Source organism: Scatophagus argus, chromosome 8, assembly GCF_020382885.2.
Source record: "Scatophagus argus isolate fScaArg1 chromosome 8, fScaArg1.pri, whole genome shotgun sequence".
Classification (NCBI taxonomy): domain Eukaryota; kingdom Metazoa; phylum Chordata; class Actinopteri; family Scatophagidae; genus Scatophagus; species Scatophagus argus.
Window position 1 is genome coordinate 2,583,916 of NC_058500.1, and position 26,316 is coordinate 2,610,231.

At 44.2% G+C, this 26,316-nt stretch overlaps 1 protein-coding gene across 14 annotated transcripts; it reads left to right on the plus strand.

Moving 5' to 3' along the window:
- Positions 1-26,316, plus strand: rgs19 (regulator of G protein signaling 19). 14 transcript variants are annotated; one of them, XM_046396251.1, is made up of 6 exons: positions 4-233; positions 5,279-5,389; positions 18,325-18,557; positions 20,102-20,200; positions 20,399-20,633; positions 22,883-26,316. In XM_046396251.1, exons 2-6 carry the CDS (start codon positions 5,375-5,377, stop codon positions 23,069-23,071), a joined length of 771 nt encoding a protein of 256 aa, XP_046252207.1. In that variant the 5' UTR covers positions 4-233; positions 5,279-5,374; the 3' UTR covers positions 23,072-26,316. The 14 variants fall into 14 exon arrangements, with proteins under 14 accessions (XP_046252205.1, XP_046252207.1, XP_046252212.1 ...); XM_046396257.1 differs by having other exon boundaries at positions 8-233; positions 18,385-18,557; XM_046396253.1 differs by having other exon boundaries at positions 231-373.

Consider the following 26,316-nt stretch of genomic DNA (forward strand, 5'->3'; position numbering starts at 1 on the left):
GCAGGAGGAGAGCAGCAGAAGGGGGAGGAGGCGGACTCTTTCTTCTTCTTCTTCTTCCGATACAGCGGCGGCGGCAGGATATTTAGAAAAATAAATCTCAAAAAAAAAAAAAAAATCCACGCACCCCCCGCCCTCCCCCCGGTGCGGCGCGGCACAGGAAGAAAAAACACACACGGATGTGCCTCCGAAAGCGCAGCGGATACCGCCCTCCGGACCTTATTAATGCCAAGATTGTGAGTATCTGGTCGGCTGCAGAAACGAGCCTGAACCCCGGGAGGGGAGGGGAGGGGGTGCTGGTTTCAGTTTAATTTCCCTTTCCCTGGTCTCCCGTCAGCGGCGGGGCTTTTCCTCGCTGCGCGGCGTTGAGGAAAAGGTCGGTCTCCGTGAATACCTCCCTCCCCTCCCTCCTCTCCTCCTTTCCTTTCTCACCTCCTTGACTCCTCCTGGAGAGCGGGCAGCAGGCAGGCAGGCAGTGTTTGGGGAAAAGAGGGGCAGCAGGAGCCGAGCGAGCCCTCGTCTCGTCTGCTTTCCGTCTTTTACGCTTCCTTTTCAGCGCTTTTCTTAATGACACCGGCGGGGGGAGTTCCCGTGTGTTTTCTGAAACCGACCAGGATGAGCAAACACATTCACGTTATTGGTGTAAAACTGCGGAAGGCAGAAAAGGCTTTTCTAACTTCACTTTTGTCTTCTGGCTCTCCGGCTGTCTTTCTCTGAGTGGAGCGTGTTGTGGGAAGATGACGTTAAACCGGCTCTTGGCTCCAACGTCTTGAGGACCATGGAGTCTTCACAGGTCTGTAGGGGACAGCGGGTTGCCTGCCAGCCCTGACTCATGCCAAGCTACACGTATGCCAGTTAAATCCGGTGTTGGACCTCGGGTCTTTGACTGAAATCCTCACGCTGTTTGTGGCGACACAACCTGCAACAAGTCCTCGTTTCCTTTTTCAAACTTTCATTTATGCGGCACCTGATTTCCCCCCCGTCAGCCAGCTGCAAACCGCGCCTGTGCTGGAGAGCTGGATGCAGAGCTGCAGGCTGGGCCCCCTCAGTCCTGTGGAAGCTGCTCAGTGACACATGAAGCTCAGAAAGTTTGAGGCCGGTATAAAATTACCTGCATCTTCTGCATAGCTGTTGCCCTGTGGGTCCCACAGAGCACATGTGCTTTAGCTGACTTTACTGGGGGACAGACTGATTTAAATGTGCGGCTCTTCTAGACTTTCCAAATGCTTTTGCACTGAATGAATCTAATTGTGATAATGAAATGAGGCCTTGTTATGCTCAGATGCACAGTCTTTCTTTCACAATGTAAGCTTACATAGAGTCTTGGACCCCCCAGTGCATCATGTGATGCTGTAATGACACCGTTTAGTCACTCAGTCAGACTGGTTTCAAAGCCTGATGCTCTTCCTGGGTGCTGGGTGAGTCGCTGTGCTGAGGCAGTTGGAGGGAAGTCACTCCAGCGAGCTGTTTGAGCAAATACGTTTTGAGTCGTTATTCTGTGGCAAAATACGAAGTGCAGCGCAGAGTACATGTGGTGTAGTTTGCTGCCAGTTGTGGTACAGAATGAACAAGAGTTATTTTCAACAACCAACCGGCTAATTAACTGAAGATGCTGATGAAGCTGTCAGGGCCTCACCTGAAGTTGTTCGTGCAGGGATCAGCTGGGTTAGGGTTAAAGTTTGTGTTGGACCAGGCGACTCCTTGTGTCAGACAGCTTTGCATTCCACATTACATGCACTATATGGACGAAAGTGTTAGCATAGAAAAGGGCCTTCAACAAACTGTTGCCACAAAGTTGGAAGCATAGCATTGTCCAAAATGTCTTGGTGTGCTGAAGCATTAAGATTTCCCTTCACAGGAAGTCAGGGGCCGAGCCCAAACCCTGAGAAACAGCCCCATAACACAGCTGGATTCAAAACTAAAGAAATGTGTCCCAATACTTTTGTCTATATGGGGCATATTACAGTGAGCGAGACTGTGTCGAGATTTGAAAAGTGCAACCACATTTGCGGGGGTGGCAGCCTCTCACACACAGACACACACACACACACACACACACACACACTCTTTTTCTATACCAAGCTTACAACCTTATGCTGAAGGTGTAGCTGATGAATTTTAGCACAGAGCTGAAGGGGCTTTGGGCCGAAATTTCTGCTTGTTAAGAGTGACTTGACTTTGCATGTGATCTGGATTATAAATTATGAAACATAAATAAAACAGGGAGTGTCATGGTGATATCACATATTACTTTGACAGAAAAAGTAGCAGTGGTTGTTTTTTTGTTTTTTGTGTTTTTTAAAGGTGGTAGTAAAGCCCCAGACTGTTGCTGTACCCATGTGACCCCGAGAGCCTGACTTTTGTATGTCCCATACAGATTCGGTGACACGTTTAAAAGCCACAGCTAATGTTTGGGACGGCTGAGAGCAGAACAACACTTTCCTACAGTGTCTTTGTGTCGTTTATCCTGACCTTGCTGTACTTGATGGTATGTTTATGGATAAACTGAGGCTGTGAAGTTCCTACATGCTAGTCCTACAGCAGTCCAGCAGTCGTCTCATCGTATACACTGCGTGGCGTACACAAACATTCATATTCCCAATGGGACTTGTAGGCTTCTTACTTAATTCCTGTTTATGACCATATACGGTGTTACTTCTGGTTGAGTGCTTTAAAGAGGAAGAGACACAAAAAAGCAGAAATGAATATGTTGCTGCATTAATGTATACTTAATTTGAACGGAGCTGCATCCACCCCTTCACTGTGTAGTAAATGCCTTTTCATGAGCCATAGTGGACAGCTATAGGTGTAGGTACTGCACAGGAAGGTGCTTTTGAAATAAAGGTGGAAGGAGGTGTCAGCTTTTGAAAGTGAGGCTCTTTCATTACTTCCCCGTTTTCATTTTGGTTTGTCTGAACATGTGGAGTTGCTGGCTATGTCAGCATCCAGCTCCTTTTATCCCCCTAAATCCTCACACTTTGGGGTCCGTTCCTGCAACCGGTTCAGATTTCACATTCAGTTTACAAGAATAGGAATCTCCTCGACAGAGAAGTGAGATTTGTTCGTACGTGTCTGACGTGTCTGTCTAAAAACCTTCTTTCTCATGTCATTCACTAAATCTCCAAACAGCTTCAGGTATATTTAGTGTGAAGACAACCTCAGAAATCACAGGAATCCACATCCCACCTGCTATACGATCTGTTCCTCATGTGAGGCTTTCACCCCAAAGCAGCAGCTGTAAAGTACATCTCAGTGGAAACCAGCGTTCAGAAGGAAAAATCTGGTTAATTTAGTGGTTCAAAGACTGAGATTAAGAAACATGCCACCTCTGAGATACTGACTTGTACCCGATCAGGAGTCTCAGAGTTTTTTTCCTACTTCTTGTTGCCGGTTGCTACACACTTCCTCTTCCTGTGTCTTTCTTCATGGTGTCTGTTGCTTGCTTCCTCTTTTCTTGAAAGTGGCCACTGTCTTCCCTTCCTGTATCTCCCTCTCACTGTTTCTGTTTCCCCCTTTGTTTATTTCTCTTAATCTCTTGTTCTTTCCGTCCACCTTTGCTGTAGTGATGTGTGTGTGCTACATGTGCTTGTGTGTCTTCGTTGTAATCTGCCGCGAGTGTCTGGTGGTTTCCGCTGGTCACTCTGGTTTGTTGTAATCCACCCGAAACCAGCCTTCCCATCGCTGATGTCGGACGAGGACGTCAGATGTTTGTCCAGGAACTAAAAAACCTGCCTTATTTTTAGTTCCACCGCCACACAATTTTGAGGTTCCAGCATGAGTTTGAAAGGATTGCATGAAGCGATCGGAGAGTTTTCTCAGCCCACAGTGGACCCTGTCATTCTTGGAATATTATGAACTTAATAATAATAATAAAAAAAGAAAATTACCAAAATTGGAGTTACAAGTGATGTGCTCTTTCTGTGTTTGGCTGGAGATGGCAGATATCGGACTGATTTCTGGCCCAAATCTGATGTAGGGGTCTAAGAAAATATCAATACGCTTGGGTGTGGTGATATAATATTCTGTGATATTTATTATCGGACTTTGTTGTACGTCACATCTTTTTCTTATGTCCCTGTTCTGTGTCTGTCTCTTCATTACTGACTTCCAGTAAAGGTAAAAACAAATCTGTAAGCAAGCAGTGTGAGTAAATGTGGCTTTAGATGTTGTCATCACTGGACAAAATTTCTGGGTAATGAAATCTTTGAAATACTTTATTATCAAATCAGTACAGGGAAGGTATGAGGCCGCTCATGGTTGAATATACGCTGAGTGAACCCTGTCACACTTTCTGTTCATGGAGATACTGAAAACACTACATCTTTGCTTATGAATTCTTGTTTGACTTGTCAGGATGGAGGCCAGAGTCCCTTAATTAGTTCATTATTTGCTTTCCTGGTTGAAACTAATTGACATGATGATCAGCTGATATCTGGCCAACTCTTTCTTTTAACCCTGCTGTTGTATTCGCTGGCTGTCAGCCCCGGTTTGGTCCAGTATTTTTGGATCATTTGACCCCATGTTGGTCCCTCGTTTACTGTTGTTTAAGCACTGGTCCGGCCCAGTGTGAACCGGTGTTGAAGCATTGGTTTGGTCCAGTATCTTATCATATTTAGTCCTGGTTTTGCCCAGTATTCACTGGTGTTTTAGCCAGGGATGCACAGATCCAACTTCTCTTCTAATACTGATGCCTCACGTCAGCTTATCTGCTAATGCAGAGTGTCAGTGCTCTTAATTTTCCCCAAACCTGTCTGCCTCACTGTGTGAAACTCGGTGGCTTTTGGTACTGAAAGAGCTATCAGCATTGTGTTCTTATACCAGCACTGAAGTTAAAATTCTGGTGTAGTTGTCACCTTTCTCACAGTGTTGTGTCATAAATGGCAGATTAACCAATGATGGAAGATCCTTAAGATGACCCGTGGATGATTGGTACACACACACTCACTCACACGCCTTTTTTCTCTCCTTGTCTGTGTGTGTGTGTGTGTGTGTGTGTGTGTGTTTTGTTGTTGCCTGTGTACACCTACCCACGATGTTTGGTGTTTTCTGTGTGGCTTTTTACCTGTGTGTAAATGGTGTTTTTGGGTTCATGACTGGACTTCACCTTGTTTTGGGATTTCGCACACATTCATGTATGACTGGGTGTGTTTTTGTGATGCATTTGTATTGTGCTCCTGTGTGGCATATTTACATGAATGCATGTTTGCACATACGTGTCTGTGTGTACGTGTGTGTGTGTGTATGTGTGTGTGTGTGTGTGTGTGTGTATGTGTGTTTAAAGGAGAGGTCCGAGGCAGAAGGGGGGATGACATGCATGTGTCCGGCCTGCTAACATCGCTGACGACTTGCACACTAACCGACCGCCCGCCCTCACAACATGACGGACGTACTGGTAAACCAGCTGCACCTCCTCTCCTCTTTCCTCTCTCTATCTTCCACATTCCTTCTCTTGCTTTTGCTCTCCCTGTTAGCCTCTTTCTGTCTCTCTGAATTTCTTGGTGTCACTGTTTGGGAAATGTTTTTGGAACTGAAATACCTATCAGCGAGCGCGTGAACAGGCTAATAGGACAACAGAAACAATAGGCCTTTGATATTGTGCGTAAAGAAGATAAAAAGAGGACTAAATGTAAAATAAGTACACGTACTGTTAAATCTGTTAAATCTTTGAATAAGAAATACTGTAAGCGTTTTTCATTTATTTATGAATTTATTCATTCACGATTTAAATATTTCTAAATATGTAAACTTTTTTTTTTTAATTTTTTTTCTTAAACTTTTCTTTTCTCCTTTGCTTTGCTTTTTGCCAACCTTTTTTTTTTAACATTTTGCATAGCAAGCACCCATTTTCACATCAAAGTACAATTTATCACCCCACAAAACGCTGGCGACGCCTGGGAGTCCGCTTGTTCGCTTGCTGTGCTCAAGTCAAACAGCAAGAGGCAGCAGGATGTAGCCGCCTGAAAAGCAAAAGAAGAAGAAGATTTGGCCAATCACAGCGTCGGATCGGTTCCCTCGCTTTCACCCAAATATCAAGTGGGGCACGACTGCGATTGACACGAGTAAAGTCGTTTCAGCAGACTGTGACATTGATTTTATCCCTCCTGTCTGCCCTCCATTCACTCCGGCTGGCTGCTGCCTCGAGTGAGACTGGGCCGGATGTTGAAATAGTTCATTTAAGTGTGACTTTGTACACATCATGCATTTTGCACACAAAGCTATGATTGACATCAGCCATTGAGCAGCTTCGGGTTATAATGGAGCTGAACCTGTGGTTACAAAGGACTGCATCTGCAGGTAGCTTTTCAATTCAATAGGCAACATATTTTCACTCGGCCCATAAAAGTCATTATCTTCATGACCAGTTGAATAAGAGATGATAGGACGCTGAGTGAGGACCCTGTGCAAAGCTTCGGGCTTTAGGCGGGCCTCGTTGCCCAGAGCCACTTTTTAGACCAAAGCTATTCATTAGACTCAAAAACAGAAACAGGTAAGCTTGTTGAGCGAACCCGCCGCTAACACACATCAGAGGATTGGCTTTGGAGGGAGGCCTGAAGGGAGGAGCTGGGACTGTGTCAGTTACACTCTGTTCAAAATCTCTTCTGCTGGTTGCTCCAGTGTTACCAGCCTTAATTCAGTTCAGTTCAATTCAATTTAAGATTTATTTAACCTTTCAGATTTGTTATTTATATTGAGGCTTAAGGAATAACATCTTGCGTTTAAATCTGGCGAACAGACCCTCCCATCTCGCAAAACAATCAATGAATTCAGCAATAAATTCAGTAAAGCCGGCATTATTCTGATGAATCAACTAAATAATCAAAATATAAACAGTCTATTTTTTGTCAGGGAAAACAAATCTCAGAACTTAGCGTGCTGGCAGAATGACAGGTGTGGATGTGAAGTGCATGCTGGTACACGCACACACAAGTGGACTCCCAGTGCGTCGTGGACAAAGTGGGTGGGAGAGTAACATTCCTGCACAATCGGATTGTATTTGGCTAAATGTGCACCTTGAACTGTACTCGAATCAGTAGTTTCACACACCAGTTTGAGAAAGGCCCAGTGTCGCTGGTTTAATTAAACGCCCAGAGATGTGAGAAACGAAAAGCACGACTCCTTTGCAACTAACTTTGATTTTGTTAATGTGGTAAATCCAACAATATATTTGAAATGTGTATCTTTCAAATATTGTTATTTGTATTAATGTCAAAAGTGCAGTACGGGTTGGGCTTGACTGTTCTTGTCACATCACAGTCTTTTCTTCCTTCCTCTCCTCCTCATTCTCCTAAATTAAACTGTCATTTAATTTCTCCATCGCTGCCACTGTTGACTATATATAACTGCTGTCAGCTTGTCTCCCTCATGTCTGCCTGTCACTCCTCCCCCCCGTCTCACCCTCAGTTTGCCTTCTGTCTTTTCCTTACGCTGTTTCTCTCTCTTACTCGTCTTCTCGTCCCCCTTTTCTCCCGTTCTCTCTGCTGTTTTTTTCCCTCTCATTATCTCTGCCTCTCACCCACTTCCCCTCTTCATCTCCCCCCTTCCTCTCTCTTTCTCAAGTTCTTCCTCTCATTCCACAAATTCCTTCTTTCCACTCTCGATCCCAGTCCTCTCCTCCGTTACACCCGCCACTTTCCCTTCATCTGAGTGTTTCCTGATGCAGGATTGCTGTTATGGGAACTTTTTCCGTGTTGGTTGTGTGTTCACTTGGGCCATACGGCTGATTTCCCGACGGCAACTCGGACGTTAGAAGTTCATTGAAGTGATCAAATTGGCAAAAGTTGGTGTTACAGTTTCACGCAAGTTACAGAAGTACAGAAAAGTTTCAGACATGAGACAAACTTTAAACTTGACTGGATTCACAGTCATTTGGGTAAAAGTTATTCAGACTAACTTCAACCTGCAGTGTATCCGGTTTTTATAACACTTCAGCACCTGGTTGGGGCTGAATGGGCGTGGCGATTCAACTCCATCACCAAAAAGGGAAGTATTGGCAGAAGTGGTAAATTATTTCTGTTAATGTTGCTTTCATTTATTATGTGCGAGTGCAAACTCAACGGCAACATTAAGTGTTGAAACGTTGTATGTGAAAAAGCTCAAATGAGTGAGCATAAAGGCATTAGAGGCACGTGGGAAGTTAGAACAAAAGATAATTAAAACAAAATAAAACAAAGGCAGAATGCAGTCAGTCAGTCGGTCTCCTGCAGGCCAGTTCGGCGACTTATCAAAGTCTCTAGACGACAGCTGAAACCGTCGCCTCACTCATTAAACGTGTGGCCTTTGCTGTGTGATGCAGCGTCGCCACTCGCTTTCTCCTGAAGTTGGATAAGCCTGGTGTTATATTTCATAAAAATGTAATTCTATCTGGTGGTTTTTTTTCAGGCTGCAGGAAGCTCTGACTCATATCTGATTGTTGAACCTCTCATTCCGAAACCGCGGGCATTAATCCGCTGCTGTAACAGCCTCCACTCTCCTAGGAAAGCTCCCCACAGCAGTCGGGTCAAACACTGATGCTGGGTGATGGCAGTCTGGCTCCAGCTCAGCCCATAGGCGTTGGATGGAGTTGAGGTCGAGTCCTTTGGTCAAGGCCAGTCAGGCTCCTCCACACCATACTGGGAAAACCATGGCCCAGTTCCAGTCCGATCCCTTCACCCTCCCACTCTGTGATGGAGTGTAACCGCGAGGAGGGTCTCTTAATTAAAAGGGATTGTATAAATACAACAGCAAGCTTTGGGATGCCCTCGCCTTTCTATGATGGGAACAGGAACGTTCAGAATGTTGGCCAGTCACCGTCGAGGCCCAGTTTCTTAAAGGCAAACCCAAAATCTCTGAAAGGATGTTGTAATTAAATAGATATTTGTCTACAGTATAACTTTATGCACAGAATTGAGCAAAGCTGCAGGGCAATGACATGGCACACTTAGTGCATTCATGGCATATTTGAACAAATAAAAACACAGCAGGCATGTGTCAGGGCCATATTGGAATCGGACCCATGATTGGATCTTCCACAGATTGTTGCCACAAAATTTGAAGAACACGGCTGTCTGAAATATCAGGATATGATGTAGCCAAGGGGCCCAAACCATGAAAACGAGACCTGGACAAAAAGTACACTGAAGTATGGTCATATAATGAACCCGCTCAGTCAGCCAAAAGGAAGCGAAGCTGCTTTCAACAGCTTTTTTTAATTGTCCCTCACTTAAAAGAACAAGGAGAAGGACACGGTAGAGCGGTGAGGAGACATTCCTATCTGACGCGAGGATCCCTGCAGCATTTACATAGCTTGAGGGATACACAGTCAGATTTGTAAAGTCTTTCGCTCTTGTGAAACAGAGCAACATTGACAAGTCCAGACTGGACTCCAGAGGTGTCCAAGTTTAGAGAAAGAAGGAATGTAAATGCTGCTTTTAGAAGCTTTTCTCTGTAAGCCATCTCGGCATGAATAGGCCCATGCAGTCATGATGGGTAGGGTTGGGTTGGTGTGTGTGTGTGTGTGTGGGTGTGTGTGTGTGTGTGTGTGTGTAGACACCAGGTCTGATTCATCAAGTTTCAGAAAGAAACCAAGAAGCCCTGTGTGTCACAATAGCTCTGACTCTGTTTCCTGTCTCTCTCTCTCTCTCTCTCTCTCTCTCTCTCTGCCTCTCTCTCCATCTTTTCCTGTTGCTTTTCGTCTCTCTTCCTCCTTCACTGGGGTTTAGTCGCGTTGATTGATGGAACCTTCGTAGCTGTTAGCCAAAGAGTGAGCGAAACAAAAAAGAAGGACCCGTTTGTTCTTCCATTCGGCCGTCCATCGTCGATCCGCCATTGAATCGTCTCGTCTCTGGTGAGCTTTGCTGCCGAGTGGTTTCCGTGTGCTGACAGTTTAATGTGCTGTTATCGGTTTGGTTTTTATTCGTGCGCTCCTTGTGGCTCTCAGCAGACAGAGAAAGGCAGCATCTGCTGGTTTGATTGTCTCTGCGGCCGCCCATGCAGCTGTGTAGTAGAGCTTCTACACCAAACTGAGTTTCTCTTCATTACTTCAGTGTATGTGATTTAATTACTCCTCGGTGGCTTATGGAGGAAATTCTCTCTGTGATGAAACTCTTTCAACACCCTCTTAGATAAACCTGAAAATGCATTGTCATCAAGCTCTGAACAAGGCTGTTTTCTCAGTTCCTGAAAAGTGGACATCTCAGGGATGTTTTAGCACAGCTTGGCGAACATACAGCAGATAACCTGCATGTGTTGAGGGATTGAAGGATTTCCCACAACATCCACACATGGCAACAACTTCTATGCCTGCCAGCACACACAAGTTTTGCTGTATTTATTTATCATTACTGATTGGGTTTTGGATGTTTTTTAATTGAATAACAGAAGAAATTTGAAGATGTCACTTTAGGTTCTGCACAACTGCGATGAGGATTTTTAATAATTTTCCGAGATGACTTAGGAGTCGCACTTGGCAGCTTTGCTAATGCAAGAAAAGCCAAAAGTTAATTCTGTGTTAATGCTGATCTTTTCTTATCGTAAAGCTGCAGTTAGGGATGGGAGATCTGGCCAGACAATAAAACTATGATCTATTTAATCACAGTCACCATCCACAATCTAAGCTGCAGTCTTTTTCTCTAATTTTCGAAGGCCTGTACATTGTAGGCAGGCATTACATAACTGATCAATTTCTCCATTAAAACGCAGTATTTCATTAAAGGTCGTTCTTTTTTGGTTCTCATCCACTATGCTATAGCCATAGTCATCGAAGGAAGAACCACATGAAGCAATGTATCCAATCAGCTTTGTCATTTAGTTGGCTACATCAGTGCACTGATATGTTCATGTGGTGCAGATTTAATGGTCGTTAAGCTATGCGAAGTTTGTAAGCAGAAGTAAGAGGACCTTAAATATCACCACTGCAAAGTCTCACCAGAAAAGTAGACCCCTTCAACTTCAATCTCGATCGGGTTTGCTGTGATTCGTCTCACGGATTTGTCCTTCTGCCCTCATCGCAGTGGAGGTGAACAGAATTTCTTCTGAGGTGCTTGGAAAAACTCAGCATGTACAGAAGTAACATCTGACAGCGTCCAGAATAATATGTCACTCTGGATAATCCGCTGGCCTTTCTGTGGACTCTTGTAGATTTCATTTTGTCACGTGAAGTGTTTCTGTTTGTTTCTTCTTTCTAATTTTGGACAGAAAGTTTGTTTGAAAATGTTTTAGGAGGACTTCAGTGTCTTCCTGTTTGGTTTAGAGAGATCCTCTTGAAATGAGCGTGTTGTTGTTGTGACTGAACATTTGTAAGGTTAAGAGGACACGTGTATGTGGTTGCAGTTGTGTGCATCGCAGTGTGTTTGTTTGCTGTAACTTTGAGTGCATGTGTGAGCAGTTGGAGCTTGACTCTGTGTGTGTGTGTGTGTGTGTGTGTGTCTCCTTATAAGGAGTGGAGATGAATTTTGGAGCTGATATGGTTTGGCGGCGCAGCCCGCTGGTAAAAAAAAACCTTGAATGTGTCACCCCAGACGCTGTTAGGCTGAATTTATAGACCCACTCACTTTTACTCTGGCTGTGTGTGTGTGTGTGTGTGTGTGGGTGTGAAAGTAAAAGGGAGTTTAGCGTGAACATGAAGGAGTGTATGACATTTTCAAAGAAAGAGTAAATGAAGAGAGACAGATCGAGAGGGGCATCAGAATATAGTATAAAAAGTGTGTGTGTGTGTGTGCGTGTGTGTGTTAAACAGTGCATTAGCAAAGCTTTGGCAGTGTTAAACATGTCAGGACAGGAGTTTGGAGAAGCTCCTCTCCTCCAGAAAGCATTTTTCCTTCTCCCTGCACCAGATCAGGGCTGTGACTCACCAAAACCCATCTGGGCTGTTTGTAACACGTAACAAGAAACAAACAAGAACCACAAGAGCACAAATGGAATCGTTGTGATGTGCACATTTAGCTTTACTTACTCTGCCTTAACACTAACGAAGTTAACACTTATCTAATCTGAAACACACTGGAACGCTGGCCCATCTGACATGAGTAAATTCAGTGTATCAGTGAGGGAAATGGAAGCAGCGGTGACAGCTGTACACATCCTGTCCAAGGCGGGACTTTAGCGCCTTCATTGCACCTCACAGTTCCCTATTATTTTAAATTTCATTGCTTAAAACTGTAAGCGAATGGAATACATGTATCCATCAAGCTAAACACTTCAAAAACACCAAGCCTCTTATGCTTTCTAAAAACAAAAGTAAGTCACTTCATGTTACGTCTTTGATCAGATTATTAAAGCTGCAAACAGGAAATGGGAGTGTAACCAGTAGCACCGTGTGATGTTTTCAGTTTAATAATAAATTCTTAAAAATAAAATGAAAAACACTGTCATGGACAGCATGAGACGTCCATGACAGTGGTGTGAAAACACTTCAGGAAGTTGACTTAAGCAACACGCTTGCCCAAATTAATTATAATATTCAGTGTTGTTCTAATGCTGTCATTAACTATTTAGTTGTTTTAATCTAAGATTATGACAGACTAGTTGATGTGGTGTTTTACTGAAATTTACATCTTTTATATGTAGTTTTAATTACAATTAATTACAAATTTTTTACCGTTACACCACAATGACACCATCCCAAATATACAAGATTGATTAAGATCAGAAATTTTCACCTTTTTTAAATTTAGCTCAAAAAGAAGCTGCTTCTTTTGTCCAACCAACACTTAACACAGTCGTAGTTCCAATTAAAGTTTGCATTATTGGAGATACACGTTTCTTCACCTGTAGGCTTTTTTCTCGCATTATAAAGTCAGCGACGAAATGTAAGGGAACGTTTTAGGCTGCAGAAATCATTCCTGTGAGGTGTAACTGCCTGAGGGAGAAGTGAACTCTGTGCTGATGTTGCCTCCTTAAATGCCTTAGTTCCACGAAAGTGCTTTTGTATAAGTCAGATCTGTTGGAAACAAGCCACTGAAGACAAATGATTAACCAGAGTGCGCTCGAGTAAAGATCTTTATCCGTGATGGAGTGTTAAGTAGGGATAGTTTCATTTCAGTTCAGTGAGTTGTTGATGCTGTTATTTTCAGGGACTTCTTGTCTAGTCTCTTTTCCTGGTACCTGGCTTTTAGCTCATCAATCTTCTTCTCAGACTATTTTTCAGTGCGTTTTGTCAGTGTGGCTCTCCATAACATCCTGAAGTAGCGTTAGCTCTTTGAACCCGTGATGCTGGACCACAGTGACTGGCAGCATGTCGTCTTGGACCAGCCCATGTCACATATGTCCCCCCCGGCTAGCAGCAACATGACCTTTGACTGTGAGCCATCCTCGGACTCGGCAGCCAGGTGTTTGTTCCAGGTGCTTGGCGTAGTGCTAAGCTGAGGAGTAGCAGCACACAATTTACATTTGACTCTGTTGCCTTTCTGAAGGAAATGCTCCACATCAAGCTCTGTTTAGCGCGCTTCTTTTTTCACCTCAGACTGCCCTCGCAAACTTAACAGAGCGTGTTTGTAAGTGCAAATGAACCTATAGAGCGACACGTGTAACCAGTCAGAAATCTTCTTGTTCATTAACTGTTAAAGCTCCATAGTCTTGACGTTATTAAAACCCTTTCTTCAAACTTCTGCTGCGGTTTGAAACTTAAATTGGCGCTATTATGGTCATACAACTCAATCAAACTTTTAACCTGCTGTGATTTGTTTCAGCTGTTTTCCATTTTCCAAACATCTTTTGATTAGCAGACAAGGCAGTGTGCAAAGTCGGGCCAGCAGACCCTCATCAGGTCAAATTCATGTGGACTGTTTGCAGTGGTTGACGCTGAGCGGAGAAGAAAGAGCAGATAAAAGAGCTTTGTCTCACCCTTAGTGTGCAGGGGGTCCCCTCCTTTCCTCACTAATGCATCCTCTGTGACGCTCACTGAAGAGTGAACTCTGTCCTCTTCCCAGTGTTCAGCAAGAAAATATGCTACAGTGGACAAAATGCTGAGATTTAAGGCTTCTGTGATGTGAAATATTAAACCTGAAACGCGTGTGGGTAAGCAGCAGCTGTAGTGGCAGCTGCAGGTTCCCTGCAGGGGGTACACGGCGCTAAACTGCATATGCACACTTTCAAACTGCTGCCGTGACCTCTGTGATAATCTGACACTTTGTCCTGAGAGTTCTTCCTCTGGGGAACATGAACATACTCTGTGAATGCATAGACAGCACTTGATTTGATTTTTAGATTTAATTTTATGTTTCATGTTTTTTGTGAGTGACAATTTGGGTGTGATGGCGGCACCAGCAGGAGGGTCCGGTTGTCACAGAGGAAGGGTCACCACAATCATTATGAGTCATCTTCTTTTCTTGATCTGACATTGGGACCAAACCTCTCTGCCTCTCTCTCACTCACACACACACACACACACACACACACACACACACACACACACACAGGGGGCTGCTGGCGATCAACTGGTGAGATTACAGAGCAGTAATCTCTCAGATTAATACTTAAAATGAGCGCTTAATTACTTAAACCCTGCTGGCAGGTGCAGCTGCGTGTGTGTGTGTATGTGCGTGCGTGTGTGTGTGTTGGTAGATGTGCATGCAGCACACAAAAGCCCCAGCAGTGTCTCTCTCTGAATTTAAATTTCATCTCGCTTTATTGGCATGGCATGCGAGTCCATCTGTGCTGCCAAAGCAGGCAGAGATCTGTGTGAACACACTCGTACAGCACAGAGCAGGTGATCGCAGTCCTGGAAAACGTGCGCAGAACTGCTTGCATTTGCCCCTGAATGTGTGGTGGAGGCCATGTTGTTGTCTTTGACAGCTGTAGAAGTGATCCGTCACCCCACGGCCAAAATAAGCACTTCTGATGAGGTGAGCTTTGAGGTTAGATCAGAAGCTGCTTTCTCTTTTTTCATTTAGACTGGTCCATTTAATTTTCTTATGTGTGTGTGTGTGTGTGTGTGTGTGTGTGTTCGTGTGTGGAAAGACGTTGCAGAAAAACAGCATGTGAGTGTGTGCCCTTACCAGGATAAATAAAGGTTAAAAAAATATTTACAGAGATGGAGTTTAGAAGACAAGGAAGTGAACTACGTGTGTGTGTGTGTGTGTGTGTGTGTGTGTGGTTGATTTCTAAGTCTTTCTAATGTCATCTAGCTTAATCAGATTAACACTCTGACTCAAATCCTGTTAAACACACACACACACACACACACACACACACACTGAAATTCACGTGGAACAAAAGAGGAAGTGAGACATCTGCACAAAAGGAACTGTACACATAAGCTCCTTTCGTTCTTTTTGTCTTTCTGTCTCTTTTTAACTCTATTGTCTTCAGAGTCTGCTTTCTGTCTTTCTGTCTTTGGCGTCTTTTCTCTCCTTCTCAGCTTCGTAACTGAACTGGTAATGAACCTTCCTGTGTTCAATTATCACCTCTCAGAAACATGAAATCACACACACACACTTTTCGCACAGACTTGCCGTTTCTCTCTCACGCACACTCACACACACACGCGCACACACACAGGTGGAAATGTGATAGCACTGTGTTATAAAAGATGGCTGCATGGGGAGGGTGGAGAGGAAGTGTTTCTCTGGCTTTGCTCTCACAGTGCAGGTGAACTGAAGGTACACAGTGCAGCGTGTGTGTGTGTGTGTTTCTGAAGCTGTGTGGTTGTGTATGTAACACACACTCTACATGTGTCGGCAGCAGCACAGTTGGCTGCCTCATTAGACACATTAGCAGAGAAAAACAGCAGTTTACTTCAAATTTGGTCTTCTTTTCAGCTGCAGATTCATCCCAATCTGCGTGTCCGTTTTCGTTCAGCCACCGCTCTCCTGAACAGATTATTTTCTCTGATTTATACACCTGTCCTGCACCTGCATGGACGTTTCACTGCAGTCTGCTGGTTCCTGTACCGGCTTTTAAATTACATGAAGCAGCAGCGTGAGGTAATTTCTTTGTCGTGTCTTATACTGATGTATGAGCGTTTCCTTTAACGATTAACTTTAATGATTAGAGAGGCTGCTTTCAATGCAGCAAACACTGTGGGACTTTGAAACATCAAAACTAAAAGCTGCAGTTACAGACCTGTTACAGAAATAAACTTTCAGCTTATGCAATAAATATTTTTTGACAGCTCCGATGGAGCTCAGGATTTATCAGGAGGACAGCTGCTTTAGTGCAGGCAGTTTTTCTGTATGAACATGTGCACAGAGTGTGTTTGTGTGTGTGTGTGTGTGCGTGTGAGACCTTTTGGATGTGTGGAAGAACAGAGAATATTCATTAACATGAGATGCTTGCTGATCCTGTTGGCGTGTTGGCGGATGTAAATCATCAAGAAGTTGAGCGGCTGTGCCTTGTGTGCTCTTTCATCAGTGCAGTTTGTCACATTATCAATACCCCAACAATTCATTTGTGATGTTTGTTACGGTTTTTTACTTTTTTTTACTTTTTTCTCATGCAAAAATTGAAGATGCACATGAAAATTGTAAGCCTCTGTGAGCAGCTTCCTCAGCGTTTGAGTTATGGAGCTCTGCATCCCCTTCAGGGTGCCAACAAGGCTGAAGGCTGTGAAATGCAGCCCAGAACGTGATATGCAGGAGCCCAGTAGTTTCTGACTTGGCACCTTCAATTTAGGGGTGAAATGTTCATTTTTGTGACAACATTCTTCAGTTTGTCTGCTGACTTTCTGTTGAATCACGGCAGATTTTTATCAATATGCAAATGTTTCATTCATTAATTCACCCACTCTGCATCACACACACACACACACACATTGACAGAAGCAGGCCACACACACAGACTGAGCGGACAGCTGGAGGCTGCTGTCAGCCGAGGTGTAGTTTCACCATTTTAGATAAATGTAGAAATAACAAATGCATCCATTCTAATGATAATAGACACACACACACTGCACTTTTTGTGTGTGTGTTTGTGTGTATAGGCTTACTTTTCTTTGTACGACTGAGTGTGCCCATATGTGTGTGTGCTTTCTCATTGTGTGTGAGCACATGGTGTGTGCTAACTGTGTGCGACCATACCGTACGTGCACATTTGCCCTCTTTTAACTATTTCTGGCCCATACGTCACAAGTGTGAGTGTGAGTTCGTGGCTCTTTCTTTTGTTCTTTGTATTCTGTTTTCAAGAGGATGGAGGGAGCTTTAAATAAAATGTTGACAAATATGAACTTTTTTACATGTAAGAGAAAGAAACAAATGTCCTCGTCGTCTGCAAGTCAAGCAATCAGGGGGACTCAGGGTCCACAGCCCAAAGTTATGAAACCTGTGTGTGTGTGTGTGTGTGTGTGTGTGTGTGTGAGAGTGAGTGATCACAGCTCAATCACATGATGCATCACATTGCCCGGTCTGTCTCCATACCGGCTCTCTTTCACTTCCTCTATTCAACATGCTCTCCCTCTCCCTCCCTCTCTCTAAATTTGCAAATCTCTTGTTTCCCCCCTTTCTCTCTTCCTCTTTTGTCATCTCTTTTTCTTGTGTTTTATCACCTCTTACCCCTTTTCTTTTATCTCTCTCTGCACCAATCTCTGTCTATACCTGCACCCCCCCTCGTGTCACTCATTGTTAAGGGAGAAAATAAGGTGACCAGAGCACAGCCACAGACTGAATCATGATCTTCGTCCACAGCTCCTGTTTGTTCATCTAAATCTAAATCCAAAGTTAGTTCGCGTTAGCAGCCTCATGTTGTGTTAGCCTTTGAAGCCTCGCGCCGAGTCAGACCTCAGAGGCAACATACCCGTCTCAGACGGACAGACAGACGGTCTTTCCCACTCAGTGTGTGAACGAACAAATAAGACAAATCAGTTAATAAAATCTGCATTTTACAGTTCGGTTGCAGATATTTAATATTTGACCTCAGATCCTTCACTGTGAGCTCGTCATCTTCGGTCATCTATAAAGGCAAACATGCTGTGTGTAGCATTTTGAAACACAGACACACACACACACACACACACACACACACACGATTGCCATATTAACTGTGCTGCCTCGGTGTGATTACTGCAAACAAAGGCGACCACGTGTGAAGACCATTTTTAGCCTTTTACTGTCGACAGAGTTCAGGTTTTCCTTATTCAGACGTGCTTTCTGTATGTTGTTGTTTTCATGTTTAAAGTTATTTTCCACCATTTCTGCATGTTGTCAAGCGAAAACTGTCCTCTGCATGCTGCCTTGAAAATGTGTTGTTACTCAAAAGCAGACCTTTAAGGATCAGTGCATCAGTATTAACAATCTGTGAACAGAATCAGTGCATTAACGTGACACATATGACGTAGATGGTAGAATTTTGAATGCAGGACATTATCTTAAAGAAAGGTTTTGTTTACACTGTGGTACTTTTACTTAATACTTCTTCCAGCACTGCGAACCACCCAACAGTTCAGAGGAAGTCACACCATCTCTCTGTGTGCCTCTGCAGTATACGGGTCCGATCCCGGCCGAGCGAGGCGGCGAGCTGGCCATGGGGGGAGGTCGCAGCGAGACGTCTGCGCTGAGCGGCACGGCGGGGGGCCGGGGCACGACCACTACCCAGAATTCCCAAAGGCCCAACGCCTGCTGCTTCTGCTGGTGCTGCTGTTGCAGCTGCTCATGGTAGGGATACAAAAGCCACACAGACAAATGCACACCCACCCGCCGACTCGCACACTAAACATAACGTGAGCACACACACACACGCTGGCAGAGCGGCGCTCAGGAGGAACAGTTGTAAAAGACGCACAGCTGCCCTGTCAGTGGTTCAGCGTACGTCAGCACGTCGTGTGTGTTGTTGTCACCAGCCTACTTCCTGAATGTTACGGAGAGTTTTATTTATTCATTTTGTTATTAAAGGGACAGTTCACCTCAAAATAAAGAAACAGATTTTTACCTGTAGTGCTGCTTATCCATCTCAGGTGTTCTGGTGCGAGTTGCAGCGTTGTGGAGACATCGGCTGTGGACATTTTCCGTCTCTTCAGTGAGATGGGACAGACATCTCTTCAGCTGATGCCTCTAAAACTCTGCAGCTCACACCAAAACTACCTGGATGGAAGAACGACGCCACAGGGGTGCTTTTGATTTTGGAGGTGAAGCGTGCCTTTAGTTTGATTTTCTGTTAAAGATGGATGTTTGGGTGCTGGGTGTCGGCGTGTTGTCTGCCTTGTGTCTTTGCTGAATAAGAGATGCTGAGCGGTGCTGAGCCATTCACAGCGGAAATCGTCACGTTTATGTCCTCCAAACCACTCCGTGGCAGAAAGTCGCAGGGTTGAGAAGGTTTGCAGCAGAACTGACTTTGTTAAAACATCACAAAACACATCACAAAACGTGTAATGTTACTCAACAGGAGCTTGTCTTCACTTGCTACAATCACATCAGAAACTTGTGGGAGGAAGCACAAGCAGCCCAAGCTGACCAGTCATAGTTCCTGTGGTTTCCACTTAGTGTACTTTCAGCCACTGAAGCCCTGACACATACTGATATTTCATATGGGGGTTACACATCAGTGAAACATTTGGTCCAGTCTGGCTATGTAAACACACAGTGAACAAACCTGGTCACAGTCACACACACTGAGTCTCCAGACATCATTCAGACAGTCGCTGTGCTGTGATTAGACCTGTAAAGTTCCCACAGGGGAACTAATTATTTATAGCTCCCCCTCTGTTCACACACACACACACACACACACACACACACACACACACACAAGTGCAGCCACAGAAGAATAATTGCTCTGAGGACCATTAACTTATTTACAGTCAACCACAAGGATGTTACTACCCCGTTTAATGCCAGCACCAAGTAGTCGTGTTAACAGCAAGCCAGCAGCTACGGGTATCCAAACCTTCCCCTGACACACACACACACACACACACACACACACACACACACACACAAGGGGTATGACTCAGGCTGTTCTCAGGAACACATTTCAGTCCCGAGACCAGTTAATCGGGGACAAAGGCTGTGTCCCCAGCTGTAAAACAACTGGTTTGTGGGTCAGTGGTTCAGGTTTGGGTTAGACAAGTCGTGGTTACAGTTGTGGTCAGGCCAAGTCTACAGGAAATGCATGTAAGTCTGTGTAGCTTCCCCAGAAGAGACCGGAGTGTGTGTGTGGGTGTGTGTGTGTTTCATGTCTGAAAGCCGTTTCATCATGTCAGTCTCACTGTCAGGAATGAAGAGGAGAGACGGAGGCGGAGCAGGAGGAAGAGAATATCACAGGACACCAAGATGGAAACCATACCAAACTGTGAAGCTTGGTGAGTGTGCAGCACTCACACACCGTGTTTGGTTTGATAAACGTGTGTAGCTTTTAGGTCAGCGCACAAACAACGTGCTGCGTTCAGCCCATGAGCTTTGGACCATGACGGTCATTCAGCAGAAAAAAGAAAGAAAGAATGAACGAAATGAACGGATAAACAAATTAGGAAATGAACCATCCACTCTTCTGTCCTCAGCACCAAACCCTCAGTGGAAGAGATCCGGCTGTGGTCTCAGTCCTTCGAAAAGCTGATGAGAAACCCGGCGGGTCGAAATGTTTTTCGGGAGTTTCTGCGGACGGAGTACAGCGAGGAGAACATGCTGTTCTGGCTGGCCTGCGAAGACCTCAAACAGGAAATCAACAAGAGCGTCATTGAGGAGAAAGCGCGCTCCATCTACGAGGACTACATTTCCATATTGTCGCCAAAAGAGGTAGGAGAGCTGCTGGCTTGTTTGAGGTTCTGTCAGGTTCAGCTCATGAACTGCTCGTACCCGAACACGCTAGCCTGTCTGTTCCTAAGTTCTGTTTCCAGTCCACCATCACGCGGCAAACAGACTCTGCAGTCCGTGAGCAGGTACTGTGGACGGACTGCCTGGACGTTGTCAGACTGTTTCAGAGCTTTTCAGCGTTAAAGCTTGCGTCATTGTTTAAATTCCAAGAGATTTAGTGCTCTTTAATCGCTTCAGGATGTTGAACCATCAGGCAAACGTTGCTTAAGGTCTGCTCACGTGTCGCACAAGCGAGATGATTTTAATTTCGGGAACTCCGGTTGTTTTGCAAACATTCTCTTATGCAACATCTGGCTGATGCTTTTTGTTTTGCAGTGTGGTTGGTGCGTCATCAGTGGCCGTCAGTCTGTCAGTCTGTCCGTACCCGACTAAGCTGACTTCATGGGTGAATCGTTTGTTCAGTCAAACATGCCAAAGATTTGATGTTTCTTATCTTCTCAGACGTGAGAATTTGTTGTCTTTATATGTTACAGTGGATTAAGCGTTTGGGGTTTTGAACTGTTGGTCAGATGAAACAAGATGTTTGAGCACTCGGAAACTGTGATGAGTGTTTGCTTCTTTTTACTTCCTGATATTTGGGTTCGGTACATTCAGAGGTTTTGATTTGCTAGCTGTTGTTAACACCCACCAAACGTGAGCCCTGCTGATTGTGATTGCCAGTGATTATTGCTGCTTACTGTAAACATACTGTAGTGCCCGCACACACACACACACACACACACACACACACACACAGTAGAGTGAATGTGTTAAAGTTTTTCTGCTGAGAAACGGAGGAGGCGTCTGCTTTTCTGCTATTTTTAACTGACTGTGTGTTTCTGTGTGTGTGTGTGTGCGTGTTTAAACAAGAGGTTGCTTTATTTAGTGTGAGCGCTGAAGACTTTTCTTGTCAGTTCGTGTGTAGATGCTGGTGTGTTTATGTACAGTTGTCTGCATGTGAGTGTACAGTGTGTTTACAGGAAGCCATAAACTGCTGCTCTCATCACCTTCTGCCACTCGATGCTTTTTATAGATGCACACACTAAAACACAGAGATATCCAGACGTGTGAGCTTGGCAGAGAAGATGCATGCATGCCCGGCTGTCTGTCTGCATGTCTGACCTTGGTAGGATGTGTGTGTGTGTGTGTGTGTGCACCTCTTTCCTAAATAAGAGCAGAGGGAAAACATAAGAGAAAGCTTGTCGTTCTATAAATATGTACTGCTGCTGTCGGTCCCCTCTGCGTGTGTGTGTGCGCGCGCATGTGTGTGCGTGTGTATTCACGTTTTTATGGAAGTTAATTAGTGACAAAACTGTTGAAAAAGTCAATTCAAACTGTAACCAGCCTGTCCGTCCAGGTCAGAGAGCGCAGCGAGCGTTTTAAAGGCGCAGTGCGAGTTGATTACAGAATCCAGTGTGAAAACGCAAAACGCTCGCCAAGTTTCTGCGGCACAAACTGAAGGCGGAGCGCTTCTTTGCTTACACGTGTTTATGTGCTTCCTGTTAAAATTGGTCAGGTAAGGAGGGAGTTGGTGCTGATATTGATTGGCATTTATAGTAGCCAGCTAGCTAGTAAATGTGCGTTCGCCCTCGCTGTTGAAAAAGGAGCAGTTTGTTGTTTCGTTTTTGTGCCGTAACCAGCGAAGCAGGCCACTCAGAAACACTTTCCTCTGGAGCTCCCCTTAACGCCGGCTCCGTGCTGCTGAAAGATGAGGCTTCCATAAGAACAACTCAAATGAAATAAAATCTCATGTTATCTAAAAGGGTTACGTTTAGATTTTGTCTCGACTTTTAAGTGCTTTCTGAGCACTTTTTGAGCCTCACTCAACTAGAAGCAGTGGAAATATTATTCGGGTGACAGTTGATATTCATTCACAACAATCTGAAAATCAGTTGTCAATTTTCAAGCAAAAAATTGTGACGACTTGCAGCTTTCTTAAGCAGACTTTGGGCTGTTAGTTGGTTACATGTTAAGCATTTTTCACTATTCTGAAGACAGAACAATAACTTTGATTAACAACAGATTGATCATTAATGAATACAATGAGAGAACAGAGTGGAAGCTGCAGCCGTGCGTCCTGCTGTTGGTTGGCCTCATGGTGTGTGTGGACGTCACACAGTCTTCACAGTCATCGAGTCCCATGTAGTTGACCTTGGTCTTTCTCCACTAAACCAAAGTGAATTTGCTTCCAGGTGAGTCTGGATGCCCGGGTTCGAGAGGTGATCAACAGAAGGATGCAGGATCCGACGCCTCACGCGTTTGAAGACGCCCAGCTACAGATCTACACGCTGATGCACAGGGACTCCTACCCACGATTCCTCTCCTCCAACATCTACAAGTCGCTCATTCAGGGCGGCTCACGTACCTCCTCCGAGTCCTAGTCCCACGCCGCACGCCGCCTCCTCCTCCTCTGATCCTGCACTGACGGGATGGATGCCAGAGCATTTCAGCACTCCTCCTCCAAGAACCAGAACTGACTGCTCTTCACTTCACTTCTCGCAATCCCAAATCTCTCAGATTACTGCCAAGACTTTCTTCTCATTTCCTGTTTTTTTCTTCTCAGCATCCCAAACTTTTGATACGGTTGCCAACACTTCCTGTCCTCTCCTGATTCCTCCGTGATTCTCTTCCGTTGAGTCCTTTCTTCTTTCTGCCTTAACACTCGTTTTTCTTTCTTGAGTCTCCTCTCATGTCTTCTCTTCTCTCTTTTACTTGTAAAGTTCAGGAAAATGTTTCGAAGGGTAAAGAAAAAAGCATAACATTAAAACGAAAGCCAAGATAACGTAACTTAAGAATATTTTGGTTATTCATGTGAAAAAGGAAAGTTAAATCTGTTAAATTCAATCGGAGAAGAGTTAAATTTTGTGCCATTTTTGATTTCTGTTTTTGTTTACATCACATAACGTAAAATTCAGGTCATAGAAGTGGCATTAACGAACAACTGATGACGGAGTATTTGCTGGGCCAATATTGATATTTTAAAAATGAATATCAAATGTTATTACGGGAGCCCATATTGGTTTCTAACATGAACCCGTTGTTTGAACTGGAAGGCCACTTACTGGCTTTGTGGGGGCCTTCTGCTCGCCCTCGCAGTCTTCCTCAGCGGATGGAGTTTGCACCATTGGGACGCTCTGACCGAACTCCATCTGCTGACGTAGAGGGGAGGCGGCCGCGGTTCAGAGGTCCAGAGAAAAGCTCAGTAAGTGGACCCTGAGACCAGTTTCAGTTGTAGCTTCCTTCTCGTCTCTGTCCCGATGAGTTTTCTTCTCTTCTTTTCAATTTCTGATTTCTTCTGTCCTTTCACCTCCGTCCTCCTTTCATCCTTCGTTTTCCTCTTTTACAACCTCTTCTCCTCCGCCTTCTCTTCGGATTTAAACCTCTGCGACTCCTGAAAGGAGAAGGAAGTGAACTGGATGTTGAAGTATTTCTTTGGGAGATCATCTGCTGTTATGTGGAGATGCACGTGGTTACTTGGTAGATTATAATGTATTTCAAGGGGACACACACACACACACACACACACACACACCCGTGCCATGGATTTGTACCGTTTCGTCCCTCCCCTCGGGGCCATCCAATCACATTTAAGAGCCAACCAATGGGCGACGTCCCTGACTTCCGCCCTCCTCATCGCCTTGTTTTTCATCCGACGGTTTCCAGCGTCGGGACTGACGGAGAGGCAAAAGGAAAAGATGCCGTCGGATTCCTTCTCTCGTTCTCTCTTTCGACTGGAAAACACAGGGTGCTCCCTCCATCCCCGATACAAACGGCAAAAAAGTTTGTTTCTTTATTATTATTCTTTATTTATCCCCTCTTGTTTGCTGGATCAATCATTTCACACCTGTGGTAAAGAAATGGACAAACGGATGGATGTCACTTCCTTCCGACTACTGATTTACAAACAGACGAGACGTCTATTTTTTAAGAGAAAACTATACAGAACATTTTAATTATGTCTTTTTGTTTTGGTTTTGTTTATTTGGTTTCTCCCACTCGCTCCCCTTCCTGGACTTTTTGAAAGAAGAGGAGGATTCCTCTGAGATCGTACTGATCCCCACCCGATGCAACACCACAGACACCACAGACACCACAGACAGGTGCAATAAAACACTGGAGTTTGGAAAAACAACACACACACACACACACTCATCGCATTTGTGTCACGATACTGAAGGGGATCTTTGCTTCCTTCTCTCCAAACCAAATAACAAATAACGCAGATTTATTGCGTAATATTCGAATGATATGAAACATTTGTCAAAACTGAATGCAGCACTGACTCTTACAAATATCTAAAACATAGCAAATGTTTATTAATACTTAGGGTAACACACCCTTTGCATGTAATGTTATCCAATGGTTCCCAAAGGCCGCAGTTCGAGTTTCCTTCCTTCTTTCTTCCTTTTAAAATGAATTTGATTTTGAGCTGAAACATTTGTTCTCTTAATTAGTTTACCGACAGCCTCTCAAGTGGGAAAACCTTCAGCTTTTTTGGTGTTTTATGTCATTTTGAATTGAATATCTTTATGATTTGGACTGATACACAAAATGAAATGTGAAAATCTTTGCTTTGGCTCTTTTAAAACACAAACTGAAGTTTAAATTGGCTCACGCTGAATCCTGCAGTCTGCAGGGAAGACTTCTCAGTGTGGAGGGAGAAATAAATTTAAATCAAACTGATCTGTTCTCGTTAAAAGTCGGTGTTCGGTGGAACAATATAAACGATTTTCCACCAGCTGCAGATAAAGTGAAACCTTTGCTCCTGTCACGTTGTGCTGCCACTAGCAATTCTTTTCATTACCGATTAATCAGACAGTTATTGTCATTAATATTTTTCGCCTATAAAAAGTCCCAAACCCAAAGATTCTTCATTTACTATCATAAACGACAAAGCCATTAATGGATTATCTTGAAAACACTGCGATCATCCAGTTGGGAATAAAACTGACGACGTGAATTTGTCTGACTTGCCACTAAAGATTTGAATTATTTGAAAAATTCAACGTTCAAGATGGCTTCATGTCAGGAAGGAGCAGAGAAGATGAAACGTTCTGTGTTCTCCTCAGATCCCAGAGGTTTAGACCTGAAAGTTGTTCTAATAAGTATCATAACACACACACACACACACACACACACACACCAGGGTGGCCTACCTGGGCACTGCTGCTGCTGACCTCTGCCTCTGTGACCTCTCACCTTTGACCTCACCACTGTCTGCCGCCCACTCAGACACCTGCTCCTGATTGGCTGCAGGGGGCTGCAGGGCTCAACTGTGGTTGGTCAATTCAGGAAGGGGGGTGGGAGGAAATCCCAGGTGCAAAAAAAAAAATAATAATAAATATATATAGATATATTAATGAAAAGCAACTAATAAAAATATATATATTAAAAAAAAAGATATGTGAGTTGGGACGCTTACACCCAGTGCTTCATGGGAAATGTAGTTTGAGGAAAACAAATGTTTGTAGTTGAAACAATTTTAAAAAAGAGAGATGCTTAGGCCTCAACCGGGCTGGTCACTCAGAATGCATTATCTTAGTATTGTTAATGTTATTTATTTTTTATTTTGTTAAAACTGTGATTTTAATTGTACATATATAAACGGAAACCCTTGAACATCCAA

Coding starts and splice junctions, on each gene's coding strand:
- rgs19 (XM_046396249.1), top strand. CDS start 177: ATGTGCCTCCGAAAGCGCAGCGGATACCGCCCTCCGGACCTTATTAAT. Junction 18,558..20,101: donor TGCTGTTGCAGCTGCTCATG/GTAGGGATACAA, acceptor TCATCATGTCAG/TCTCACTGTCAGGAATGAAG. Junction 20,634..22,882: donor CCATATTGTCGCCAAAAGAG/GTAGGAGAGCTG, acceptor ATTTGCTTCCAG/GTGAGTCTGGATGCCCGGGT.